Consider the following 22,277-nt stretch of genomic DNA (forward strand, 5'->3'; position numbering starts at 1 on the left):
GCCTAGAAAAGTCGAAAGTATTAGTATTTGAGAAGGGAAGAGGAAGCGTGAAGAAGAGGGAATGGAAATGGGGAAAGGAAAAAGTAGAGGAGGTAAAGGAAATAAAGTATCTAGGATACATCATACAGAAAAACGGCGGAGCGGAGAAACATATTTTAGAAAGAATGAGAAGAGCGACGATTGCAATGAAACAGACATGGAGCATTGGAGAGACTATTCAAAGAGAATTACGAAAGAAGAATGAAAATGTTTAAGGCGCTAGTAGGGAGTGTAGCTTTATACGGAGCGGAAATTTGGGGCTGGGGAAACGAAGAAAGAATAGATAGAATAAAGAGAAAATATACTAAGTGGATATTGGGCCTGGATAGAAAGACACCGAATTATATTCTGATAGAAGAGACGAAAATTGAGGAAGCAAAGAAGCACTAAGAAGGGCCATCAAATACGAAGAGAAAACAAGAAGATCGGAGAAAAAGAGTCTTGGAATGCATAAAAGAAATAGATAAAAAAGGACCAAGACAGATGAAGAATAAGTGGAAGGAGAAAAGAAGGAAAGCACTGGAGAAGGCAGAGGCAAACAGAGAGGAGATAAGGAGGATGAGAGAAGAGACGGAGAAGATAGTAAGAGAGATGTTGTAAAGAATAAGGACCCACCAAACACCAAGTTACATGTAACGTACCTGTTAGTTGTAATTTCCCACTAAACAATGTAATTGTAATATAACACGTCTGTTATATTGCAATTATATTATTGAGTGGGAAATTACAACTAACAAGCACGTTACATGTAACTTTGTGTTTGCTGGGGAGGAAAGAAGATAAAAGGAGAAAGAAGATCGAACAATCCAAATACAACAAGTATAAAGATTTAATGACAGAAGAAATGCCAAGATACCTACAAGGAAGAAAAAAAAAGGAGAGAATAACAATTGCAAGGTAAAGATGTGGGAATGAATGGAGAGGACAACACTGGAGAGAAGGAAAGGAGAAAATGTGTAGGGTCTGCGGAGAGAAAGAGGAGAGTATGGTACACGTGTTAAAAGAATGCGAGGCAACAAAAGATAAAATGACTCCGGAAGAAATATTGAATGAAGATGGAAGAGGATGGGCGGTATTAAAAAGAATATACAGAATTAGAGAAGAAAAGGAGAAAGACGCAAAAGAAAAGAGGAATAGACCCGTTTAAAATAGCTTCGCAATTTGATTCTATCTGATTTAATACAATTTAATTTGATTTAATTTAATTTGAGTTGAGTTGATTTGATTTAATTTGAGTAAGTTCTGAGTGTTAAGTTGCAAGTTCCAAGTTTTTCAAGTTTTATTCTTTGTTAACTTATTTTAAGTAATTGTTAACTAATTGTAATTATGAATATATAAGCCTGTTGACCAGAGAGGTGAAGGAAAGGTAATGGAGGCCAAAGAGCTAAGTTAATATAAAACCCTTAAACCCTTATATCTATATCTGATATCTTTATCTATGTTTATTTATCTATCTTTATACCTATGTATCTTTATATATGTATAAATGTGACTTTAAGTCACTTATATATCTATATCTTTATATCTTTGTATCTTATATTTTATATCTCATATCTGTTATACCTTATACGTTATCTGATACCGCAGTGATGTACCTAACCATAAGTGTCGGAATAAATGTAAATAAGAGAACATGTATACTGGAAGTCATCCAAAGCTGAAAGGCATGAATTAAATAAAATAAAATAAAAATATATAATCTAAGCTGTATATATTGTTAAAAAAATAAGTAGATTAAAATAATACAAATTATAGACCCAATAAAAAATTTTTTATATAAAATATATGTAAATATATATAATTATACACAAAATGTCTATATATTTTTATACTAACTTATTTTCTGTAAAATTTTTATTTAGTATAAAATAATAATCATGTTGAAATGACGGATTAAAAAGATATTTTTTCTACTGTTCTTTTTACTAAAAGTTAAATATGAAAAATAAGAAAAAATTGCTCATGTATGATCATATGTATTCTTAAATCTTAAAATATAAATATACAGGATTATACGGGTAATTTTGTTCATTATATTTAACTTTCTGTGAAAGAAATCATGCAAAAATTATATTTTAAATATGGGAATAATGAACAAAATCATTTTATTTATATATCTATTCATATGAATAATATACTTTTGATATACAACAAAAATGCAAGTTTTTTTTCAAATATGAAGAAAATGTTTTAGAACTTTTCAGATTTCGTAATAATGGTAGATAATTTAATTTAATTTGGTAGATAAGATAATTAGAAGATTAAATTTTTATTAATATAACTTATTTATCTTAAACATAATAAGCAATGCCTGTTAAGTTTTTGATGGATACAAAATATACTAGAGTTACTTTACATATAACCTGTAATTAGTTTATCAATTCAAATTACTTTCATCTTGTTCAATAAATAGTATTTACTAAATGTTATTTATATTAGACCAAAGATATACATAGGTGCACAGTAAATATTTTGTTGATAACCTACCTTAAGTCAAATTGTGTGGTATAAATAAAACCGTTACCAACAAACAAAATCAAAAATTAATTTTTAAAACAATCTATATTCAAAGAATAATCAGGAGACACAACTAAAATTCTTTCACCACTAGACTAAAGATTTTATTTACATCTAAAATAGAACAGTACTTATATTATAGTAAATTATTAATATTAATAATGCCGTTGTATTGTACATTTTCCCATAAAGCATCCTTTAAATACATTAATTAAAATATAAGAGTAACGGCAATATTACATGCTACAAATACTACAATTCATACCTGTCCAATCACTCTCATATATTTCATTAATGATAAATTATACATACAAATTATTTAATTAAATCTACAATTGTGATGTACAACATCACCTTTCTTGAATGAAAAAAAGATGCTTGCAATAAACAATTACGCACAGTTCAATATAAATATAAATGTGTGAAGTTTTTCAGATATTATATTATTTTATTTTAAAAATTAACATGTGATTTATAGGACTTTAAAGATTTTTTTAGACTTATTACGACATATACAATTAACATTACTGTTCTTTATATATATATATATATATATATATATATATATATATATATATATATATGTTTTTTTAATAACGCTTTTTTATTTAAAAATCATATTTCAAATAAAAAGAGAATATATCAGTTGAAAACGATCATAAGTGAACATTCTATTTTCGAAAAAACAATTTAACATATACAGGAGCGTTAAAAACTCATACAAAGTGCCACAACTTAAACTCTCTTTCTTTCGGTGAATACTGATCCAAACTGCCAAGGATTACAATTTCTGAAGGAAGGCACAAATCATAGCCATTCAATATTGCGCGTACTAAATAGTCTTATATTCCTGAAGATTTTAGCTCCTTTCTCGTATTTCAATGACTTCCTATGTTGCACAAATTAAGCAGATGTATGTGATTAATGTTTCGCCAGAATCAATGGTTGTCAATGATCTGTCGCCAATTTCTTAGGATGGCGTTCCTGCGCACGTTTAAGTCGCTGTAATAGAAGACTGTGCAATTGATCGACTTCTTTAGGTGCCGCTTGTACAATAAAGATCCTAATATCTCCGTGAACGTCCATAGCGGTCAATCTTAACGATTTAGGTCCAGCACGTTCTGCGGTCATACCCGGCCATACTTTTGTATTTAGGATCAACCGTTGCGTGCCAGCGGTACGACCGACTAAACGAGATTCTTCATCTCGATCGTTAAGTCTTAGTGTGCCTCTCCCCCTTTCCTGCCAACTGCTACTGGTCTAAAATATGTAGTGACTATGTGAAATCAATACTAAATACACACATATTAAAATATAAAATAATAAAATTAATTTCAATAATTTCACAATTTTTTAAAATAAAATATATAATATATAACTTTTAATTTAATTTTTAATATAATATATATTAATTATTTATAATAAATTGATTTTAAATAATTCATTATTCTAAAACCTTTTTATGTACCTTATCAAAAGCAAATAATTTGCAATTAATCTGAAGAATATTTGTTTCTCCTTCTTCTCCAGTTAACAATGTTACTTGATTATATTTTCTCTTATTTGCGCGATTAGCTTCCTCCAATACCTGTGCCGCTTGAGTCAATGTTAAACCAGGCCTCACCGTAGTACGACAATTTGCGGCTGCGTTTGAAAATAGAAGTTCAGACGATCCATTTTCATTACTCTCCTCGCTATTTGTCTCCTCTTTCTCAGAATTATTCAAGCTTTCAGTGTCATTTGAAACGGTAACGCGTTCTTTCAAGTTCTGACCAAATACGAAGCTAGGAGTAGACGTACTGGACGCCACGGTATTATTTACATTGTTTTCATTCTCTTTGGTGCTCGCACCCAAAGGCAAAAATTTTAATTTCACGTCTTCCGTAGTTTTCTCCTCGCTTTTAAAATCCTTGCTCGTTTCGGTTTTATTACTTTTCGTTAGGGGCTCATCTTCGTCTATAGTAGAATTATCAGCAGCCTTTACAAATGGATTGTGAAATTTCGCTGGTTGTAAAACAGCAGTTTTGTCAGTAGTACCCACAGAACTATTAGTTATAACACTTAATTGCGACGGCCTTAGAATAGACGGCTTTAATTTACTAGTTATGGGGTTTGAAAATTCATTAACACCAAACGAGTTTCCCAGCTTCGAGACAGCTAGCACAGGAACTGAAAACACACGTAAAATAAACTATATACAATATAACAATAGCACGGTTGAATAATAAAGAAAACTAGTTTAATTAAAAATTATTTAAAGTTGTTTAAAATTGCTTAGAATTAATTTAAAAAAGTTTATTTACATTAAAAATTAGAATATTTCAGCTTTTTAAAACTATTCTATTAACTCTGTATTATACTATATTACTCTAAATACCAAACAATTACGATATGAATCAAATAAATTTGATGTTATTTGTACAATAAATATATAAAATAACAAAAAACTATTGTTTTTATAATAATAATAATGGTTTATTCCGCACTTCCTTTCGGAGTCGGCGGGGTGTTTTTTAGAGGTGCACCAAACCCCTTACAACATCTGCTCCATTCCTTATATACCATCATATACAACATATAACATACATTATATAATCATGTTATACAATATCCTTGATGTTCCCCCTACACGACCTGGCCATTGGCCAGCCTTACATATTATGGTATACCATCATCCCCTTCTCGTCCTCTCTACTAACTTTCACTCTTTTTCCTCTTTCTCCACTCTTTTTCTCCTCCGTTCCCCCCAATCTCCCCCTCTGCCTCACTTTTATGTACTCCATACCTTTTTCCCCACTCCTCTTTCCCTTAAATGTTTTCCCTCTCCTTCCTGTCCTTCCCTCTCCGCTGCCCCTTCCTTTTATCTGCCTCTTCTTCTATCATATTCCCTCCCCTTGTCCCTCCTTTATTCCCTTCCACCGCTCCTCCCTTGCCTCCTTTCTCCTCCTTTCGCCTCTTCCGCCGGGAACGCCAGCTGTTGCTCTTCCTTTGTCCTTCCTACTCCCTCACTCTTCCTCTTCTTCTCTTTCAGCTTTCTCTTCCGTTAACTCTCTCTTATTCCCTCCTCTTCCTGTTCCCCCTTTTCTCTCAGATATCGCCTACATCCGTTTTCCTTTCTTGCCCTCCTTTTTTTTCCTTTCTCTTTTCCTTTTCTCTTCTGTCACTCCGCTGCTACCTCTCGCAGAGCCTTGTCTCCATCTTCTTCTCTCTTCCCTCTCTCCTCTCCTTCTCCACCTCTTTATCTCCTTGCTTCGTTTCCACTCCTCCGTTCACTCCGACATCTCCTCTCTCCTTCCTCTCTTCCTTTCCGTACCTCCCGTCCATCCGCTATCTTTCATTTCTGCACTCTCTAACTCCCTCCTCTCTTTCTCGCCGTTCCAATTTCTGCTCGCTTATCCTCGCTCCTTCTCCGTATCTTCGCACCTCCACTGCTCCTCCTCCTCCACCTCCTTCAATTGCACTTATTCTCCACTACACGCTCTCCACAATTGACCACCTTCTAACCTTCCTCCAGCCTCCTCCCATCAAACACCAAGTTACATGTAACGTTCCTGTTAGTTGTAATTTCCCACTCAACAATGTAATTGTAATATAACACACGTGTTATATTACAATTACATTGTTGAGTGGGAAATTACAACTAACAAGCACGTTACATGTAACTTTGTGTTTGCTGGACTATTTCCTCATCTCACTTCAGAGCATCACTAACACACTTCCTCACTCTACAGCGCCATTTTCTATTCTCCAATATTGTTTTTATATTAAAATATAATTTTTTCTTATAATGATGTTTTTACACTGTGTGTGTGTGTGTGCGTGCGCGCGCGCGCGCGCTTAAAGCATTCTCTGCACCACATGGGTTTGCAACTGTGTCCGTTTGTTACTATGTCCATTTGGTCTGTGCGCGTTTGGTCTGTCCGTTTCGCACTGTCTCCGTTTGGTCTGTGTCCGTTTGTTACTGTGTCCGTTTCACTTAGCCTGCTGTGTCCGTTTATTACTGTGCGCATCTAAGACTCACTCAAAATTTTGTATTAGCTCTTTCACTTCCTTATTTCTTTGTATAATTGTTTAATCAATTTATATTTTATAATTTACTTGATTTTTTCATCTAAAATCACCTTTCTATAAAATAACTTTCATATTTAAAAGTATCTTCTTTTTTTAACGCACACTATTACACTATTACACCATTACACTAATTTTTTTCTAAAGTATCACATCTATAGAATATACATCTAGGATTTGGCAATAAATTAAAATATTTCATAAAAGTTGTAATATATATTTTTGCTGAAAAATTATTGAAAACCTATAATCTTCAATCTACAACTTTCCTGAAATATTACTGAAATAAAAATTTTTGAAATAACTGAAACCTTTTTAAAATATTGTTGATTGTAATCCTTGTAATGTAAAAAATGTGCATTATTGCTGAAGTATTATATTTGTTAATAAACTTAAAGTACCAGAGAAAAATGATATTTAAACTTATTATAATCATAAGATCGTAAATACCAAAAAGTTACAATCACAAATTATAAATATATTTACTGTTTTGTACATCTCTTAATATTCGCTACCAAAAATCGACACTAAATCCAGATTTATTAATATTACTTGATTTATTTATCAGAAAAATTATTCCAATTACTTGATTAATCAATAATCAAAGGTTGAAATTTTTTTATTACTTAAACAATTAGTAATCTAAATTTAAAAAATTTTTATTACTTAAATAATAAAGTCAAAATTTTTTTAATTATTTGAATAATTAACAATCAAAATGTAATATTTTTAATTATTTAAACAATTAGTATTCAAATCTAAAAGTTTTTCAATTACTCAGTAGTTAAACGTTTCTTGATTATTTAATTAATAATGAGCATAAAACAGCAATTATGTACAGGAGAAAAAAATATCAACGAAATATATTCAATTAACAATATAATTTAATTGTTTTCAATAAACAAATGTATTAAATTTGAATAAAAGTCTCAATTTATTTAAAAATATATTTTGAAGGATTTGATGATTGCTTCATTAAAAATGTAGTATCCAAAGTAAGATTTAGTAAATATAAAAAATATATAAAGAAATATTATTATATTGATAAGATTGAAAATCTCAAAACTTTTTATCTATACATACTCTTAAAAATAGCATTCGCTTTTTAGAGTACCTTTTTTCAAAGTTTTTTGTAAAACGATTGAATTTCGCAATATTAAACAGTGTGGCAAAACTAAATATTCTTTCAATTAAGGCTTAAGATGGCAACAAAATATTAAATTTAAAAAATGCGAATTTGATAAAAAATTAAATAAAGTCGATGAATTGTTCTTTAATCTAACAATAAGTCAAATTTTCTCATTTAATCTTAGTAATTGATTTTGAGTAATTTGAGTACTTAATTACTTAAAGAATAAAAAAAATGTTGACTTAAATTATCCATTACTCAAATAATAAAAAAACATTTCATTTTGATTACTAATTACACAGCCACACAAAAAAGTGGTCTGGCCTGTATACTAGACCCATGTATTCTTATGGATTTTGGCCTGCTGAATCCAAATCTGATGTCAGAATGTTGATTGAATGATTCGCTGTTTCAAGGAAACTTAAAAAAAAAAAAGTCCTTTAAAAGTTCTTCTCTCACCCCTTCATATTAAATTGGGTCAAATAAAACAGTTAAGTTTGCTTCCAATAGAAAGATGCTTTCTATTAGAAGCAAAACAATTAAGGCTTTAAATAAAAACGGTGAATGCTTTCACTATCTTCAAGAAAAGTTTACGCACATCTCTGATGCCAAATTAAAGGAAGGAATTTTCGATGGACCTCAAGTCAGAATATTGTTAAGAAATAAAACTTTTATCACTAAAATGAATAATACTGGAAAAAATGCTTGGCTGAGTTTCAAAAATGTTGTCGACAATTTTCTAGGAAATCACAGGAGTGCAATATACAAAGACATAGTATCCGAAATGGTTGAGAATTTCAAAAAACTGGATTAATTAATAAATCTTAAGTTATATTTCTTGGATTTTCATATAGACTACTTTCCAGAAAATCTAGATGATTGTAGTGAAGAACAGGGAGAATGATTTTACCAGGACATCACAGAAATGGAGCATCGATATCAAGGCAGGTGGGATGAGAATATGATAGCTGATTTCTGCCGAATGCTGAAAAGAAAAGTATCATAGAGAGAAAACAAACGTAAGAGAATGCCTCTGCATAAATCGTTTGAAAATAAAAGAATCCGGTATAGTAAAAAGAAATAGTGGAATCCTCCTTTTTTTGTTGCGGAAAATATAGCATAGCATTTATTACAACTTTTTCATAGAACTTTTAACTTTTTTTTTTTTTTTTTTTTTTAAGGTCGACTTAGCAATTTGAGATACGCAAGAAAACGTGCCAGAAAATGCTTTTGTTCCATAAGCCAGAGGCTACATCCAACAAAAGTATACATTTTATGGAATTTTGAGCTGTTTTTTAAGATTAATTAATCTTAAACTTGATGAACTAATTCTTAACTTGAATTCAAAGTGTCAAAATACATAAAGAAACACATCCCGAATCGTTTCTGTTATGTAGGCTAAGAATACATCAGCAAAGGTGTTTGTTTTGTGGATTTTCAAGGTTTCCTCGAAACAGCGAACCAATCTACCAATTCTGACTTAAGATTTGGATTCAGCAGGCCAAAATCCATAGGAATACATGGGTCTGGTATACAGACATTTTTTTGTGTGTTATCAAAGTAATCAAAAAATATTTTTACTTTGATTACTGATTAATGAAATAATCAAAATAATTGATAAAACAAGACAATTTTAGCATCCTCTTAAAGCTAAAAATATTACTAAAAATAATGATAATGACGATCCCTGTATACCTCCATATTTCATTCAAAAAATATTAAAAATTTAAGTTATAATTTTTTAATTAACAAATAGCATTTTTTACATTTTTGCTTCACAAATTTTTTCACACTATACAAAGCTAAATAAAAGTTTAATTAAAAATTATGATATTCAAAGAATGTTCAGGATTTTTTTACTTAAAACAATTGAGTTTAGACAAGACAAGTATTCAAAATTGTTAGAATCTATTAGACCTCATTGTTATAAGATTAGACCTCATTATATGCAAGTGTAATATTTAAGGGTTAATAACAAAATGACAAATACCATTCAAATTTAAATGTCAAATTCAACTTCTATAATTAAGCTTGTATTATGTTAGCAAATTCTGTTTTGACAGATTATTTTTAATTCAATTTTTAAATAAGCCTATTTATTTTGGCGTATCATTTTTTATAAATAAAAAACGTCTTAAATAGATTTTATATAGATTAAAAATGTATTTTTTAAGCAGATTTTAAACAAAAAATTTTTTGTTTTTTATAAATATATTTAAAAATAAGTACTACTTTATGCGTTGAATAAAATATGTGAATAAAATATAAAACTTAATAACTTTTGATACTGGCTAAATAAAATCAAATATTTTATATAACTTATATAAATATAAGAATACTTATGTTTTTCAAACTATTAAAAATATTAAACAATTTTCGAATCAGAGTTTAAAAATTAGTTGTTTATCATAAATGCTTAATTTAATTTAAAACATTTATAAAAAATAAAATAGAAAAATATTAATGGAAATATATGAAAAAAATATGACCATTCTTAAAAAAAACTTCAGTGAGATATATGTACATTCAGATAAAAAATACATATTATATATCATATAAATCTATTTTTTTAAGCTGGTCCTCAATTGCATCTGCTTCTTTTTGAGCACTTTCTAAAATTTTTATGTGTTCAGCTTCCAATTCTTTTACCTTTAAAGTTTTCTTCCTTTTTATAGTTACTTCTATCTAACTTCTAAAGGTCAACTATCATTGTCAATTTGACACACAATACTTCACTAGAATGTGATGAAGATTCAGTAGCGACACAAAGACGACCACTTACAATATAAAAATAAAATTATCAAAAAAGATATTTTTTTTAAGTCCCTGAATCTTGACAAAATTCCATGCTTTTTCAAGGTATAATAAAATTCCTTGAAAATACCTGGTTTTCCAGATTTTTCGCAAGCATATACACCCTATTAACTATCCAAATATATTAAGATTATATTAGCCATAGTGATAAAAATAGTGATAAATCAATAAAATTTATTTAGAAGATACATTTCAAGTAAATTAATACACACGTTTACTTTCAAAACAATTTACAAGCTCTTTTAAGAAAATTGCAAGTATTATTAATAATGTGGTTTCTAAGATTTTTGTAAAACACTAACATATCAATTTTAAATACTAAGTTATTTAAAAAGTTGTTATAAAAACATTAATAAAAACTAACTGTTTTTAAGGTTCCAGAAATAAAAATATTATAATATATAATATGTAAGAAAACATTGAAACATCTCGAGTTAAATGTCTAATTGTATAGTACGAGATTTTTAATGTCAAAACTAAGAATATAAGTAAACATATATAAGATATCTTGTTGATGTTATTAAAAACATTTCATTGGTTTAATTTTGCATAATTAAAGTCAACATTAATCTTATAACTTTCAAATAAATGCTAAAAACTTTAACATTTCTCACAAGTCACTTTTTTCACTGAGATTACATAGCCAATATATTCTTAATATATAATAAATAGTTTTAGCAGTTTTCTTATCAAAGTATACAAACTCACATTGTTTTTTATTAGGTGACTTAACAGCTGCAGATTCTTGATCATTTGATTCCACTATAGTCTTTGTTTCATCTGTAAAATTTATAAAAATTTATTATATTACTTTGCGATCAAATATCTCAATATACAACAAAGCCAATTTTTTTTTATTGTGTGCACTCGCAGAGAAAGATAAAAATTACATTAATATTTTAAAATAACCATTAACGTGTGTGTCCTGATCAGTTGGAACTACCACCAAATTGTCAGTTGTTGAATCTTTCGTGGAGTCTTCCAGCAATTCCTCTGGCGGATCGACTTTCAGGACGAGTGATGAACGATCGATATCTTCTGTACTCTCTAAATAAAATGAAAACAAATGATTAAATCGATAGTTATCGATGAGTAAACGGTTAGGTCGGTTTATAAAATTGACAAGTAGAAAGCAATGTCAAGAAACGCTCTGTATTTTTTATATCTGTGTCATATCGGACTACACTGTGTAGCACACAAAATTCTTTTAGTATTTAATTGATCTTATTATTTCACTTGCACACACATGCAATTGAATCTAGAGAAACACAAAACGTACCCTTACAATCCGCCATTTTTACGTTGAAATGGATATAGAATTGTAGACAAATAATGCTGCCGATACGATGTTGCCAGAATTGCCAGAAATACCAACCGCACGAATGCATTAACTTTACCAGAGGCCTGCGGGTGTCTTTTCATGCTGACGTTTCTTTAAGGCATGTAACGTCCCAGCGTCCGGAAAATTTTGTCCAAAATTTTTCTCGCGAAACTTGTCCGGATGCACGCGCGCTGAGTCACCTTACTCATTAATGGGTTTCTATGGCTCTTTCTTACTTTCGTTTAAGTCGTCATTATATAATAATGATTCAAATATGAAGCACCAACTTAATCGTACTTTAAAATTACGTACACACATATATATATATATATATATCAAAACCATATATTACATATACGTATACTTTAGGTTATATCTAACATTATTTTAACTTTCTTATCGATACGGGTAAGGAGCCAAAATCCATAAAAAACTAGGGGAGAATGTTGGCAATGATGGAAAATCACTAGAATCCATAAATTTATTTCTGAAGTTGACAACACTGTGGTGCTTTCGGGAGTAGCATGGGATGCGTGTAGTGCAGAACCGTGATTGTGACAGATGGTGTATGAAAGACCAAAATAACCTCGCGAAGATGACAGGTCAGCAAGACGCAGGTTAGTGCTAAATATTAAACTTTAATGAGATTATTAATTTAGGATCTTTACAATACGAGTTACTGTAAACTGTCTTTGCTGTTTAAATGTGACTGCATTTACTATGTAAATATTATCTTTCTTATAAAATTATGTGATATTTACTACATGTTTACTTTAATAAATAAATAAATAAATAAATAAAACCGAAGTTGTATTTATTAATTTAACTAAAGTCATTTGTGTTGTAAAGATCCTAAATTAATAATCTCAGATCAGTCTTTCTATAATAGTATTGATTATATTACAATGTGAAATAATATTATTATTACCAAAATACCAAAAATAATATAGAATTATTATTATTTCTTAAGAGATATAAACGTATAAATCTTTTTTTGTAAAGATTTAATGATTGTATAGATCCATCAAAAATAAAAGATTAATTAGTAATTAATCTTTTACCTTTGATAGGTCTGTATGATCATTAAATCTTTACAAAAAAGTATTTATACATTTATATCTTTTAAGAAATAATAATCAACCCATATTCTTGGTATTTTGGTAATAATAATTATTCCCTATTGTAATATCGATACTATTACAAAAAGACTGATCTGAGATTATTAATTTGTGATCTTTACGATACAAGTTACTGTAAACTGACTTTGCTGTTTAACTCCAGTTGTATTTATTAATTGAATTATTAAAGTAAACACGCAGTAAAATCACATAATTTTATGAAAAATATAATCTTTAGATAATAAATGTAGCCAGAGTTAAACAGCAACGTCAGTTTACAGTAACTTGTATCGTAAAGATCACAAATTAATAATCTCAGATCAGTTTTCCTGTAATAGTCGATATTACAATGTGAAATAATATTATTATCACCAAAATATCAAGAATAATATGAGATGATTATTATTTCTTAAAGGATACAAATGTATAAATACTTTTTTGTAAAGATTTAATGATCATACAGACCCATCAAAAGTAAAAGATTAATTACTAATTAATACAGACCTATCAAAGGTAAAAAATTAGTTACTAATTAATCTTTTATTTTTGATGGATCTATACAATCATTAAATCTTTACAAAAAAGGATTTATACGTTTATATCTCTTAAGAAATAATAATAATTCTATATTATTTTTGGTATTTTGGTAATAATAATATTATTTCACATTGTAATATAATCAATACTATTATAGAAAGACTGATCTGAGATTATTAATTTAGGATCTTTACAACACAAATGACTTTAGTTAAATTAATTAATAAATACAACTTCGGTTTTATTTATTTATTTATTTAATTATTAAAGTAAACATGTAGTAAATCACATAATTTTATAAGAAAGATAATATTTACATAGTAAATGCAGTCACATTTAAACAGCAAAGACAGTTTACAGTAACTCGTATTGTAAAGATCCTAAATTAATAATCTCATTAAAGTTTAATATTTAGCACTAACCTGCGTCTTGCTGACCTGTCATCTCCGCGAGGTTATTTTGGTCTTTCATACACCATCTGTCACAATCACGGTTCTGCACTACACGCATCCCATGCTACTCCCGAAAGCACCACAGTGTTGTCAACTTCAGAAATAAATTTATGGATTCTAGAGATTTTCCATCATTGCCAACATTCTCCCCTAGTTTTTTATGGATTTTGGCTCCTTATACGAATCACCCTCGATACACGAACCACTGATCTCATTAAAATGGATATATGGCATACCCTAATAATCTGAGGTAAAAAAATGTGACCAATAGAATACTGGAAGCCATTAAAGTTGTAGTCAGCGTACACGCTTTTGGCGGAAAATTTGAATGACTAACACAAAATATATGTGTTAAATAAGATATATTGTAAAAATATAAAATATGATTATAATGTAACCAGTAAAAATGAATTAAAAAATTAATTAATTTACAAAATATATTAAAATGTATATGTTTAGTAATTTGAAATGTTCTAAAATATTAATCTGGAATGTGTTTATTTGAATTTTTATAATATTGTTTTATATCATACATATAACATTTAATATTATGTATTTTTTTATAATTGTAAGTGACATTTGTAAGTGACTTTATAACAAATATTTTGTAATATTTAAAAAAATATTTGGTAATATATAACATTTTTATGTATAAATTGAGTCAAAATATATAAATATTTTATTAAATAAGAGGATAAATAAAAGATTAAAAAATAAAATTTTGCAGGTGTCTAAAAATCGTAAATTTTTATTTATGACCATCTTGTTAAATAATTTTACTAATAAAAAATACTACTACTACTAAACTTATAAATAAGTTTAAAGAGTATTGTTATAGCTTATTTTGTCCTCGTGTCTTTAATTGTGTTGTAGTAATCCATACTTGCAGCTTGTAAAAAAAGTAACTATTAGACATAGATTAGTATAGATTTATTTAATATTTAAGTATAAATATTATAATGTACATAATAAAATGTATATACATGCACTATATACATGCACAGCATAGAAGCAAATAGAAAATAAGATAATTTTTTTATCGCGTTTTTTAGAAAAAAGTAGTAATAGAAAAGTAGTAATAGAAAAATGTTATTTTGCTTGCTTTATTAAACTTTGCAAGTCACATGCTGTGCTATTTAAACATAATGACAATAATGTTACATTATAAATATATTTTATAACATAAAATATATGAATTCAAAACAAACGTATCACTTAAAACTTAAATTTGTAATTTAAAGCAACATAATAAAAATGTGTATTCAACAAATACTTATGTACTTATGAGGTACATATTTGAATCCAGATACATTATATATTAAACATATTAAACTTTTCAGATTTAACCTTATTCACCTATGAAACATTCGTTGTTTATTTTCACTTCCTTTTCCACAATAAACACATTTTTTAATTTTGGAATCTCACTATTTTACTATTTTACTATTTCTATTATAAAAAAAGTAATATTTTGGATAAAACTGCTACACATCTACGTCTATAGATAATTAATTACACGTGGAATTTTGTATCATCGTCACAGTAAACTGTGTTCGTATTCGTATACACCGCCATATTGTGTACAGAGACTACAACCTTCAATTGGTCACACTTATTTTGTTCTATGCCATATCCACTTTAATGAGATCAGTGATACGAACGCATAGGCAATCGGATCATTTAAAATTCTAAATTCTTACTCTCGTATTGCTTATGGGTTCGTCGAGAATTAATTAACTGTAAGATAAATAAGAACCGGATATTTGTAAAGGCTCCCTGCACGTGCACCGTCGGATGATTAAAGAAACGCTCAGACAGCACAGGATATCCTATGGATATCCGTTTTATGTCCATTTCTTGTCCTGATGTCCATGGACCTTATGAGGATATCCATAGGATATACATTTGTGAACATTGAAGGGATATCCTAAAATGGACCACTTTGGCCGGAATTCATAGTCGAATCTTATATTTAAGATCATCTTAAGTACAGTCTTAAGATGCTATCAACCAATCACAGAGCCGTATTAGCATCTTAAGACATTGGCTTAGTTTACATCGTGCATTTGATACGCGTATCAGGTACCATATTCGTATCAAATTCGTACTAAATATTTAGTACGCACGATGTAAACGCTGCCGGATCAATTTGGTACGAGCGTATCAAGTAGGAGTATCGTACTAAACTGATACGCGTACCAAGTGATACAACCCAGCAAACACAAAGTTACATGTAACGTGCTTGTTAGTTGTAATTTCCCACTCAATAATATAATTGCAATATAACACACGTGTTATATTACAATTACATTGTTGAGTGGGAAATTACAACTAACAGGTACGTTACATGTAACTTGGTGTTTGGTGGGAAATGTCGATGTAAACTCATAAAACGCATTTTAGAGAGAATTTAGCAATTGAGCATAACCTCAGTGCTAAAATCTAAAAACCGGTGTGAAAATGTCTTAGTAGGAGACATCAACATGAATTAAATTTGTATTATATTTTTCACAGTACATGCTTAGTACATTCGATGTAAACGCGCCCGTACTAAAAGGCTTTGGTGCGCACCAAACTTAATACGCGTACTAAGGTTTTGACGATGTAAACTAAGCCATTACTTGAGATGATCTTAAAATAAGATTTGACTATGAATACCGGCCTATGAATCCCGTCCTTTGTATGTCCATATGCTATCCTTTGAGTATATATATATATGGAGGAGGAATGCCAGCACTGAAAGTGTGTCCAAGATCTGGGGCCCGATTCTTGAAGTCATTCGCAAGAGTATGCGTATACAAACGTATACGCAAATACTCACTCTAACAGAAAGTTGTAAGTTTATTGGTTAATAGCCATACGATACCCCTACAGCATGAAATATTGCTGCAACGTTGCAGAAATATTGCAATAGTGCATAATATAACCAATATTGCAGAAATATTGTAGCAATATTACAAATATAATATTCCCTAGCAAATGTTGCACAATATTGCAGCAATATTACAAATGTAATATTTCTTAGCAGATGTTGTGCAATATTGTAGCAATATTACAAATGTAATATTTCCTAACAGATATTGCACAATATTGTGGCAATATTATATTGCAACCGTGCAAAATTTATTTCCGTATAATCCGTATTTCTTAATCTAGAACTAACAATAAGTAATATTTTACATAGTTTTAAGGGACAAATAAAAAAATAGAGCAGGATATTTTTATTTTAAATTTTTATGTAAGATTAGAGCTAAAAGATACATAGATGTGCAACAAATTCTGTAATCACGACAGCGTTGCGTCCCATACTAGATTGAGTGAAGCAAGTCCAGAAGATGTTCACTCTGACTTATATATATAATACATTAATTAAACATGTGTGAACCATACATGCATGTGTAATTCTAGCGTATAAATTGATCAGGATGGGCATTTTCTGGACTTGCTTCATTTTAATGCTTATTTAAATATAGAATGGAACGATATTCGATATCCGTTGGTGTATGTTAATTTAATTAATTACTTTTTTAATTAATAATTTTTTTAATTATTGTGCCGTAACGGTATGACAATAAATTCATTTTCCGTTTTTCGTATAATACACATCTTACATATTATTTGATTAATTTAACCACCTGCAACATTTCCTTCATATTGCGCATTAACGTTTCAGAAATATTACAGCAATCTTACAAGAAATATTGCAGCAATATTGCTGAAATATTACAGAAATCTTACGGGGAATATTGCAGAAATATTGCAAACATATTGCACAATATTGTTTTGGAGCGGACATAGGAATATTGCTGCAATATTGCAGCAATATTTTCTGCAATATTCCAATCTTGCAAAATAATATTTCTGCAACGTTGCAGCAATATTTCATGCTGTAGGGGTAGCCAATAAATTTCTAACTTTTCTGTAAGAACAGAATTTGCGAATACGTTTCTCTTGCGAATGAATTCAAGAATCGAGCCCCTGTGCGAGAGAGAAAGGTATATCATGATACTTGCTCTCTCTGCGCATGCGTCAAACGCTATATGTACAATGACTGCGTTCAGCGGAGAATATAGCGGTGGAACTGTTGTAAGATTTTCTGCTGAACGCCATGTAGCGGCTTATGCTCTTGCAACATGTTTGCTGAGCGGTCGCCATTTTTTCCATCATACTAAAAGTACGCTACATTTGGAACGTGTTGCAAGAGCAGTTAAACACTTAACCTATAACAACACAAGGAAAGTTGAAGGACTCGCTAAAGAGGTAAGGAGCCAAAATCCATAAAAAACTAGGGGAGAATGTTGGCAATGATGGAAAATCTCTAGAATCCATAAATTTATTTCTGAAGTTGACAACACTGTGGTGCTTTCGGGAGTAGCATGGGATGCGTGTAGTGCAGAACCGTGATTGTGACAGATGGTGCATGAAAGACCAAAATAACCTCGCGGAGATGACAGGTCAGCAAGACGCAAGTTAGCTAAATATTAAACTTTAATAAGATTATTAATTTAGGATCTTTACAATACGAGTTACTGTAAACTGTTTTTGCTGTTTAATTCTGACTGCATTTACTATGTAAAGATTATCTTTCTTATAAAATTATGTGATATTTACTACATGTTTACTTTAATAATTAAATAAATAAATAAATAAAACCAGAGTTGTATTTATTAATTAATTTAACACTAAAGTCATTTGTGTTGTAAAGATCTTAAATTAATAATCTCAGATCAGTCTTTCTAAAATAGTATTACAATGTGAAATAATATTATTATTACCAAAATACCAAAAATAATATAGAATTATTATTATTTCTTAAGAGATATAAACGTATAAATCCTTTTTTGTAAAGATTTAATGATTGTATAGATCCATCAAAAATAAAAGATTAATTAGTAATTAATCTTTTACCTTTGACAGGTCTGTATTAATTAGTAATTAATCTTTTACTATATGATCATTAAATCTTTACAAAAAAGTATTTATACATTTGTATCCTTTAAGAAATAATAATCATCTCATATTATTCTTGGTATTTTGGTGATAATATTATTTCACATTGTAATATCGACTATTACAGGAAAACTGATCTGAGATTATTAATTTAGGATCTTTATGATATGAGTTACTGTAAACTGACATTGCTATTTAACTCTGGCTACATTTATTATCTAAAGATTATATTTTTCATAAAATTATGTGATTTTACTGCGTGTTTACTTTAATAATTCAATTAATAAATACAACCGGAGTTAAATAGCAATGTCAGTTTACAGTAACTCGTATCATAAAGATCTTAAATTAATAATCTCAGATCAGTCTTTTTGTAATAGTATCGATATTACAATAGGGAATAATATTATTATTATCAAAATACCAAGAATATGGTTTGATTATTATTTCTTAAAAGATATAAATGTATAAATACTTTTTTGTAAAGATTTAATGATCATACAGACCCATCAAAAGTAAAAGATTAATTACTAATTAATACAGACCTGTCAAAGGTAAAAGATTAATTACTAATTAATCTTTTATTTTTGATGGATCTATACAATCATTAAATCTTTACAAAAAAGGATTTATACGTTTATATCTCTTAAGAAATAATAATAATTCTATATTATTTTTGGTATTTTGGTAATAATAATATTATTTCACATTGTAATACTATTTTAGAAAGACTGATCTGAGATTATTAATTTAAGATCTTTACAACACAAATGACTTTAGTGTTAAATTAATTAATAAATACAACTCTGGTTTTATTTATTTATTTATTTAATTATTAAAGTAAACATGTAGTAAATATCACATAATTTTATAAGAAAGATAATCTTTACATAGTAAATGCAGTCAGAATTAAACAGCAAAAACAGTTTACAGTAACTCGTATTGTAAAGATCCTAAATTAATAATCTTATTAAAGTTTAATATTTAGCACTAACCTGCGTCTTGCTGACCTGTCATCTCCGCGAGGTTATTTTGGTCTTTCATGCACCATCTGTCACAATCACGGTTCTGCACTACACGCATCCCATGCTACTCCCGAATGCACCACAGTGTTGTCAACTTCAGAAATAAATTTATGGATTCTAGAGATTTTCCATCATTGCCAACATTCTCCCCTAGTTTTTTATGGATTTTGGCTCCTTACCGCTAAAGATGTTAAATGTAAAACTGTTGGAGTTTCTATAAGCAAGGAAAAATTTGAGAAAAAGTGTCCAAACAGCCAGAATACATTGAGCGTGCTGAGGGCACACTAAAGATCTTATAGAAAAAAAGGAAAGTTGGAATAAGTACGATAGTAAACAGGTAAGATTATTATATTATGAACTTAAAAGATATAATAAAAGTCCGTATCTATATTTTAAATAATTAGTTGGAAAATATCACACTTAATTATATTTTTTAACTCGGTTACTCGGAATTAAAACTACTTAAAAAATATATTTAGGATAATTTAATTCTAGGAGAAAAGGAAGAAGTCCAAAAAAAGATTTTAAAAACTGGACGTACAAGAGTTATTATACGATTATAATAACATTACTTACAGTATCAGTACCTCAAACAACATTCATAAAAGATTACAAAATGGTATGTATCTATATATACGCACAATAATTTTAAAATTATATGTAATTATAATATGCAAATTTGATTATTTTTAGATGCAGAATTTTTTAATAAATATTTATCAAGTAATATAACCTCTAGTAAAGCAATAGGTGTAATAGACAATACAGAAAAAGAAAATATTGGTATGTACATATATATAAAATTTAAATTTATATTTTGCAAATATTTACACATATACATACATGCATGCAAACGTGTGATAAAATAATGTACGTTTATGTTACAGATCCTAAGGAGACAACATTTAATTGGACAAGACAAAATACAAAACTTTTATTAAAAAAATATAATGAAGGCATTTTAAGACCTAAGTCTCTATATTATTTATAACGTTATTTAAATTTATAGCTTTGTTCATCGCAATAAATAATATTAAATCTATTATTTTTGTTAATAATATTAGTTTCCCCTTGTTTGTAGATCTTTTTTCTTCTTCAATAATTAATTAATTTTTGAATCTCCTTTCGAATTGATACGGCCAGTAATAATCAGTAGTCAAATGTTTATATAAAAAAATATATATATATATATACATGCAGGATGTTTCACAGTAAGCTTATTAAGTTTCAAATTTGCACTATGATCAGCGCCATCTTGCTGATGGCACATCTGATAAAAGTGCGTTCAGCAGAAACCGCAAACTGTTGGGAGCGCAGCATAAGGTGCTCACTGAGAAATTTTTTCCGCTGAACGCAGCCAATGGCTGGCATTGTATGTTCACACACACATACAATTCGTAATTAAGTATAAAAGTGCACAAGAAGTACACAAGAAGTGTTGAAACTGCGGTGCAGATAATGATATTAACGCATGTGCAGAGAAAACGAGTATCATGATATACCTTTCTCTCTCGCACAGATCTTGGACACACTTTCGGTCTACATGAAACCATAGCAATTCCTCCTCCATGTATATATACTCAAAGAGTATTTGAGTGCAAGAGTGCTATCCTTATTTGTAGTCGCTTCGCCAACACCATCTGCATGCACAAGTGAACTAAAAAGCAATATGGCCGTTAAAAATCAATATGGCCGTAGTAGTGGTTAGGTTTTTGTTATCGGCATGTTTTACAGTCAGGTAAGAATCCAAAAAATTTTCAGAAATTATAAGTTACGAGAGCAGCAAAGAATCTTATTGTGTGCTGTCAGCTTTGCCTCTGCCTGATTGATCAATTCGCTAATATATTCCACTAGAAATTCTCCTTTAACGAGAATGATGATAATGCTCGGCCGACGCTCGCTTGCTCATAGGCTCTGACCTACGTAAGTAAACCGAACGGTTACGTACACGGTAGCAGCGACGAATTCTAGACGTATAATTACAGATGGTAATAGACGACGACAAAGTGTACGCGGATTATGACGAAGGTCTCGATAAAGAACTGCAACTGAGATTAGAGATTGTAGCAACGGGAACAATCAGAGCCTACGAGCAAGTGAGCGTCGGCCGAGCACCATCATTTTCGTTAAAGGCGAGTTTGTGATGGAATATATTGGCGAATTGATCAACCAGGTAGAGGCAAAGCCAATGGCACACATTAAGATTTTATACATTCTACTCTGTAGCCTATGTATATATGTATATATATATATATATATATATATATACATGTGTGTGTATGTGTGTGTATAAACATAAAATTTAAT

The 22,277-nt window shown here is 29.4% G+C and overlaps 2 protein-coding genes across 6 annotated transcripts; one reads left to right on the forward strand and one right to left on the reverse strand.

Moving 5' to 3' along the window:
* Positions 1 to 3,198: 3,198 nt before the first annotated feature.
* Positions 3,199 to 11,955, reverse strand: LOC105829100 (ran-binding protein 3-like). The gene is made up of 5 exons (XM_012667753.3): positions 11,847 to 11,955; positions 11,477 to 11,614; positions 11,276 to 11,347; positions 4,025 to 4,725; positions 3,199 to 3,816 (listed from the first exon to the last, which is right to left on the reverse strand). The coding sequence occupies exons 1-5, from the start codon at positions 11,953 to 11,955 to the stop codon at positions 3,505 to 3,507; spliced, it is 1,332 nt and encodes a 443-aa protein (XP_012523207.1). The 3' UTR covers positions 3,199 to 3,504.
* Positions 11,956 to 12,284: 329 nt separating this feature from the next.
* On the forward strand, positions 12,285 to 21,012 carry LOC118647305. Of its 5 annotated transcripts, XR_004964616.1 has the most exons (6): positions 18,435 to 18,449; positions 19,934 to 19,971; positions 20,092 to 20,307; positions 20,466 to 20,589; positions 20,664 to 20,753; positions 20,858 to 21,012. XR_004964616.1 is itself a non-coding variant. In XM_036291933.1 (2 exons), the coding sequence occupies exons 1-2, from the start codon at positions 12,418 to 12,420 to the stop codon at positions 20,256 to 20,258; spliced, it is 255 nt and encodes an 84-aa protein (XP_036147826.1). In that variant the 5' UTR covers positions 12,285 to 12,417; the 3' UTR covers positions 20,259 to 20,308. The 5 variants fall into 5 exon arrangements, 2 of the variants coding, with proteins under 2 accessions (XP_036147826.1, XP_036147825.1); XR_004964615.1 differs by lacking the exon at positions 19,934 to 19,971 and having other exon boundaries at positions 18,307 to 18,449; XR_004964617.1 differs by lacking the exons at positions 18,435 to 18,449; positions 19,934 to 19,971 and adding an exon at positions 18,552 to 18,567.
* Positions 21,013 to 22,277: the final 1,265 nt, after the last annotated feature.

The sequence above is a fragment of the Monomorium pharaonis genome, chromosome 9 (assembly GCF_013373865.1).
Source record: "Monomorium pharaonis isolate MP-MQ-018 chromosome 9, ASM1337386v2, whole genome shotgun sequence".
NCBI lineage: Eukaryota > Metazoa > Arthropoda > Insecta > Hymenoptera > Formicidae > Monomorium > Monomorium pharaonis.

Coding starts and splice junctions, on each gene's coding strand:
- LOC105829100 (XM_012667753.3), bottom strand. CDS start 11,955: ATGCATTCGTGCGGTTGGTATTTCTGGCAATTCTGGCAACATCGTATC. Junction 11,348..11,476: donor TCAGGACACACACGTTAATG/GTTATTTTAAAA, acceptor TAAATTTTACAG/ATGAAACAAAGACTATAGTG. Junction 4,726..11,275: donor GTCACCTAATAAAAAACAAT/GTGAGTTTGTAT, acceptor GTGTGTTTTCAG/TTCCTGTGCTAGCTGTCTCG.
- LOC118647305 (XM_036291932.1), top strand. CDS start 17,953: ATGAATTCAAGAATCGAGCCCCTGTGCGAGAGAGAAAGGTATATCATG. Junction 18,256..20,091: donor TTGAAGGACTCGCTAAAGAG/GTAAGGAGCCAA, acceptor TATGGATTCTAG/AGATTTTCCATCATTGCCAA.